Raw genomic sequence first — 6,355 nt, forward strand, 5'->3', positions numbered from 1 at the left:
ACTGTATTTCTTAGTATGTCTGCTGCTATTACTACCTCGCCATCGCCGTATAAGCGAATAACTAGCACTTTAAGCCTTGGTTTTATGGTTATACTAGAAATAAGGCCCGTTGTGGAAATAAAAACAACGAGATCTAGAAAGAGGCTCTGGGAGAGTGCTCTGGCTTTGGGCAAACAGTGTCAGTCTGCTTTTAAAACATGAATCTGGGACCTGCACACCACCAGAATACAGCAGATTCCATATGCAACTGACATTCCAACTGCCTTGCGGGGGGGGGGAGTTTGAGGTGTGGAATGGAGTGAAGTCCAATCAGCTTCCATATGCAAAAGACCAGGTTGTCGCAGCAGTTGTGGTGTGGGCGGGACCCGGGCTTTGCCTTCTGATTGGTGGCGATATATGCTGAGGAGCAGTGCCATCAGCCATACACTAAGGGAGTGCATTTTAGAATTAGAACTTTGGCACCCACTATTCAATTATATATAAGGAGAGATTTGTTATCTGTCGAATTTCATGTAAACCACCCTGAGCCTGCCTTGGCGGGCAGGGCGGGGTATAAATCAAATAAATAAATATGTATGTATGTGGCAGACTAAAAACAACGCAGAACAAAAATAAATAAATTATAACTCCCCAAGGCACTTTTTTGGGGAGAGAAGGCAGCATGGTACAGCCTGATCTTGTCAGATGTTGGAAGCTACGCAGGGTCAGCCCTGGTTAGTACTTGGATGGGTGACCTCCAAAGATAACTGCAAGGGAAGGCAGTGGCAAACCACCTCTACTTCTTTGCCTTGAAAGCCCCTCACTGGGGTCACAATCACACAGGGGGGACATGACAGCACTTCACACGCACACAAGACATTCTTCAGTATTAAATTCTAGAACGGTAGCAATAAAAAAAGGTATTTTTAAAATGCAGGTTGAACACAAAGGATTCATAGCAGGATAGGCTTGTGCGAGAAGCCCACTTCATCAAAGGTATAACCCCCCATTTAACAGCAATGTATGCGGGAAGAGAGAAGCCAGTGTGATGTGGTGGTTAGGAGCAGCAGACTCTAATCTGGAGAACCGGGTTTGGCTCCCTGCTCCTCCACATGAAGCCAGCTGGGTGACCTTGAGTCAGTCACAGTTCTCTCAGAGCTCTCTCAGCCCCACCTACCTCATAAGGCGCCTGTTGCGGGGAGAGGAAGGGAAAGTGATAGTAAGCCACTTTGAGACCTGGTAGAGAAAAGTGGGGTAGAAAAACCTGCTCTTCTCTTCTTCCTTCTGGGGCCAGTCTCAGTCCTCTCAGAACTCTCTCAGCCCCAGCTATCTCACAAAGGTACCTGTTGTGGGGAGAGGAAGGGAAGGGTTGACTGTAAGCTGCTTTGAGACTCCTTTGGGTAGAGAAAAGTAGGGTATAAAAATGTACTCTTCTTCCTCCCTCACTACAAAAACATAGGTCTAAGAGCCAGCACCGCTTGCAGTGTTTGGAATTTTGGATTTTGTCAGGAAACTGGCCTTCCTAGCCAATTCTTGGCCTTCCACATTTTGCTTTCAAAACTTTGGTTCAGGCTTTGGCTTAGCAAAATCTTACAAGGCCTCTCTCTGGGAACCAATCTTGTCGTTTCAGAGAAAGAGGGAGAGAAAAGGAGATGGGAGTCTGATACAGGTGTGGGGGAGATCATGGGGCCTACCAGCTTCAAGGCCAGAACCAGAAGTTCTGCCTCCACATCCTGTCTCATTAGCGCAAAAAACCCTGAGTGGGGAAAGGTGTCTTGCTTCATTGTGCCTTTTGTGTAGTTGCAGAGTACGTGGTAGGGCTGCCAACCTCCAGGTGGTACCTGGTGATCTCCTGCTACTACAGTTGCTCTCCAGATGACCAAGATCAGTTCCCCTGGAGAAAATGGCTGCTGTGGAGGGTGGACTCTATGGCATTATCCCCTGTTGAGGTCCCTCCCCTCCCCAGACTCCGCCCTCTCCCAGGCTCCACCCCCACAATCTCCAGGTAATTCCCATCCTAGAGCTGGCAACCCTAGTACATCTCTAGGACAGAGTCAGTTTCCCTGGAGAAAATGGTAACTTTGGAAGGTAGACTCTATGGCATTATACCCCACTGAAGCCCACCTCCTCCTGAGACCCCCTCCTCAAACCCCCCGCCAAATCTGCAGGTATTTCCCAACCCAAAGCTGGCAACCCTACTGATTGGTCAACTAGGATTGTGCCAACTGTTGCCAGTTTGGCATAAGGTAAAGGTAAAGGTTCCCTTGCTCGAAAGCCAGTCGAGTCCGACTCTAGGGTTGCGGTGCTAATCTCCGTTTCAAAGCCGAAGAGCCAGCGCTGTCCGAAGATGTTTCCGTGGTCATGTGGCCGGCATGACTAAACACCAAGGTGCACGGAACGCTGTTACCTTCCCACCGAAGTGGTATCTATAAAGGAAGGTAATTCATTCTAGTCTGGACCCTTCTTGTGTACCTTCCTTTGAATTATCATCTTGATTTTGGGTTTAGGCCTTGTGTGGCCGGCAGACGTGCCTTCTGGATTTTGAAATTCTGTTTGGACTCTGTGACTCGGTCTGGTCAGGTAACACGTGGATTAGAGCACCAAAGCTTGAATAAGTATCTTGGTGGTGGAAAGTGCCATCAAGTTGCAGTCTACTTATGGCAATCCTGTAGGGTTTTTCAAGGCAAGAGACATTACCAGTCAGTTTGCCATTGCCTGCCTCTGCATAGTGACCCTGAAGTTCCTTGGTGGTCTGCCATCCAAATCAGAGGTCATTTCGGGTACTAACCAGGGCAAACCCTGTTTAGTTTCTGAGACCAGGTCAGAGCATAAGTGTCTTAGGTTAGCTATTTAGCTTTTATTGTTTTTCCCTTGATATTCACTACCTCATACTTGTATATTTCCTGCACAGTTCTTCTAATAAACCCTATTAATTATAGTTTGTGATGTTCTTTGAGTTTTGGGGCTTCACTAGCTACAGCTACCAGAGTAATTCTGTTTGGAACTCACCTTACAAGTATGCCATCTAAGCTGAGTTAGTGTGAGCTAGCTCACAGTCTTGTAGCCTCCAGCTCACATCTTTTTGTCTTAGCTCAGCAAGGATGGCTCCAGAGCAAACCAATTTACACAGCAGCCAAATCGCTCACTCACAACTTTAATGCCGGCAGCTCACAAAGTAGAATTTTTGCTCATTTTGCCTTAGCTCATGAAGGAGGGCTCCAGAGCAAACTGATTTATGCAGTAGACAAAGCACTCGCTCACAACTTTAATGCTAGTCGCTCACAAAGTAGAGCTTTTGCTCAAAAGACTCCACAGCTTAGAGAGGACATTGCCTATGAGGGCGGGAGACCGTGTCCCTTGGTCTCTAGCTGGTGCCTTAGCATTGTGCTCATCTAATCAAAAGTTCTCTCAAAAGAACTTTTAACAGATTTGATGTCGAGAGTCAGTCTAGGATTGTTAACTTTTAAACTGGTCCCTTTAACTTTCCCTTAAATATCAGTCTGAGCTACAACAATTCTCCAGTGACACTATTTAGCTACACAAAAGCTTAACTGCCCCTTTCTGGAGATCACATACTTATTAAAGGAAGAGGGCATTTTCTTTCCTGGGCCAGCTGACAACCTGAGCTGGAAACCAAAGGACATGTGCTACTCTAGCATCTCTGACTCTATGCTCATTCTAGGGTTGGCAGGTGAGGCTGACAAGTGGGCGGGGGACTTACCAGAAGACTGCAGAGAGAAGGGAGCGAGGCTCCCCTTGCATTTATTTATTTATTGTCACATTTATTTAAAGGGACTGTGTTCCTTTTAAATGCTGTCCCTCCACTGGAAATAATGAAGGATGCGGGCACCTTTTTTGGGGGGCGTGGGGTTCATAGAACTGGACCCCCGGTCCAATCTTCTTGAAACTTTGTTGTTGTTGCTGTTTTTGGGGAGAGGCATCAGCAGCTATGCCGAAAATTTGGTGCCTATAACTAAAAAAAAAACAGCCTCCCAGACTGATTCTCTATTATACCCTATGGAGACCAGTCTCCATAGGGTATAAGGGAGTGCCCAGCCACTATCCCCTCCCCTCCCCCGCTTTTTGTTTTTTGAGGAGAGGCACCAGCAGCTATGCTGAAAATCTGGTGCCTCTACCTAAAAAAACCAGCCCCCCAAAACCCCAGATACCCAGACTGAGTCTCCATTATACCCTATGGGGACCAGTCTCCATAGGGTATAAGGGAGTGCCCAGCCACTATCCCCTCCCCCACTTTTTGTTTTTTGAGGAGAGGCACCAGCAGCTATGCTGAAAATCGGGTGCCTCTAACTAAAAAACCCCAGCTCCCCAGATACCCACAGATTGATTCTCCATTATACCCTATGGGGACCAGTCTCCATAGGGTATAATGGAGTGCCCAGCCGCTACCCCCCACTTTTTGTTTTTTGAGGAGAGGCACCAGCAGCTATGCTGAAAATCTGGTGCCTCTAACTAAAAAACCCCAGCTCCCCAGATACCCACAGATTGATTCTCCATTATACCCTATGGGGACTAGTCTCCATAGGGTATAATGGAGTGCCCAGCCGCTATCCCCCCCCAGGGCTTTCTGACAGCCCTGAAGTGGGGGGAAGTGTCTCCAACTGGGGACTGGCAACCCCAGCGCATTCCCACATTCTGCACCCAAAACCTGCCCTGAATCTCAAAGCAGCAAGCACAGACAATGGAAATCAACATCTTCTCTCTTTTAATTATTATATAACATCTTATTTTTGTGGTGGTCCACACAGCCGTCTCACTATCCCCGACATACTAAATTTCGCCATCATCCTCTTGTGGCGGTCCATACAGTGACATCCTCTCTCTCGTTTCAGTGACGACCTCCGTCACCCGAACTCCTCCTCGTTTCAGTCCATCCTCTTCACGGAGAAATCCGCCACGCCGACCATGTCCTCCTTCCGCGCCACCTGCTCCTTGAGAGCGGCGAGAAAAGATTCGGTTTTTTCCTGCGGGATCTCCTCGTCCAAGCCGGCCAGGTACGAGTAGAGGAACGCGAAGGTGTCGTAGGGGACGCGCGCCGCGCCGCCCTCCGGGTCCTCCGTCAGGATCTCGCAGGCGTGCTTCATCGAGCTCACCAGGGAGCCGCCCAGGGCGCTGCACGCCAGCGCGAAGAACTTCATCCACGCCACCCCGTCGTCGAAGTTGTCCAGCCGCAAGAGGTCGTGCAGCTGCTCCACCGGCAGGCAGAGGTTCTTCCACTTGATCTGGAGCTCCTTCAGCGCCACCGTCTCCTTCTTGGCCAGCTGCTTGTGCAGCACTTTCAGGAGCCCCGGGGTCAGGCCGCTGTCGTTCTTCTGCGTGGCCACCGGCATCTCCACCCGCTCCTTCACCGGGAGGGGCTCCCCGTTCGCCAGGGCGGAGAAGTAGCCGTAGGACCACTGGAGGACGTCGCGCGGCTGAGTCCGGATCGCCGCCTTGGTGAACTGCTTCATGATGTTGGGCAGCTCGGGGGGCACGTGGATCTGCTGCGCGCAGAACATGACGTCCGGGACCGGCATGATGCTCCCCGTCTCCGTGAGAGTCCCCCCAAAGCGAAGAGAAGACCCGTCGAGCGCCGTTAACTGCCACGGCCCAGCTGGATTGGCCGTTTCGTTGCCACGGCAACGCTCCCTCCCCCCCGTCGCCACGGCAGCTACGCCCACGCAGGCGCACTACCGACCTCTCCTTCTTTACAGATTCCCCACTCCAAGATTGCTAACTCCAGGTTGGGGAATTCCTTGATTGTATAGTATTCTTAAGCTATATACTTGTTGTAATAATATTTTTTAATGTACAGTGTTTCAATTTTTCTCCAATATGCTTAATGCAAATGTGCTCAAAAAAGCATTTACTTACTAATTATCAACTCTGAAATGCTTATTACAGAAATTGTTGGATTTGTTAATATTCTGAATATATAATAAAAAATTTAAATTAAAAAAAGAGATGGAGTTTGGGGAGGGAGCTCTGCAGGGAGGCTGAGTTAGTGCTCCCTCTAGGCTGAGTTAGTGTGAGCTAGGTCACAGTTTTTTAGCCTTTGGCTCACACATTTTTCTCTTCCCTTCAGGAAGGACGGGTGCCAGAGCAAACTAATTTATGCAGTATAGCCGAACCGCTGGCTCACCACTTTCATGCCAGTAGCTCACAAAGTAGAATTTTTGCTCACAAGACTCCACAGCTTAGAGGGAGCATTGGATGTGATGCCACAGAGTCTACCATGCAAAACAGCCAGTCAGGCTGCCCTCACACACACTACATAATCCACTTTCAATGCACTTTTGAATTGCATTTTGCTAGTTCACACAGTAAAAATCCAGCTGGAAAGTGCATTATTTAGAGTGTGTGACCATAGCCTAAGGGA

At 48.9% G+C, this 6,355-nt stretch overlaps 1 protein-coding gene across 1 annotated transcript; it reads right to left on the reverse strand.

Moving 5' to 3' along the window:
* Window positions 1-4,735: 4,735 nt before the first annotated feature.
* ROPN1L (rhophilin associated tail protein 1-like) lies at window positions 4,736-5,587 on the reverse strand. The gene has a single exon (XM_015416468.1). The coding sequence runs from the start codon at window positions 5,511-5,513 to the stop codon at window positions 4,863-4,865; it is 651 nt and encodes a 216-aa protein (XP_015271954.1). The 5' UTR covers window positions 5,514-5,587; the 3' UTR covers window positions 4,736-4,862.
* Window positions 5,588-6,355: the final 768 nt, after the last annotated feature.

Source organism: Gekko japonicus, unplaced genomic scaffold (assembly GCF_001447785.1).
Source record: "Gekko japonicus isolate JY-2015 unplaced genomic scaffold, Gekko_japonicus_V1.1 scaffold2164, whole genome shotgun sequence".
In the NCBI taxonomy this organism is placed as follows: domain Eukaryota; kingdom Metazoa; phylum Chordata; class Lepidosauria; order Squamata; family Gekkonidae; genus Gekko; species Gekko japonicus.

What these genes read in the sequence shown, in the direction of transcription:
- ROPN1L (XM_015416468.1), bottom strand. Translation starts at nt 5,513, where the DNA reads ATGCCGGTCCCGGACGTCATGTTCTGCGCGCAGCAGATCCACGTGCCC.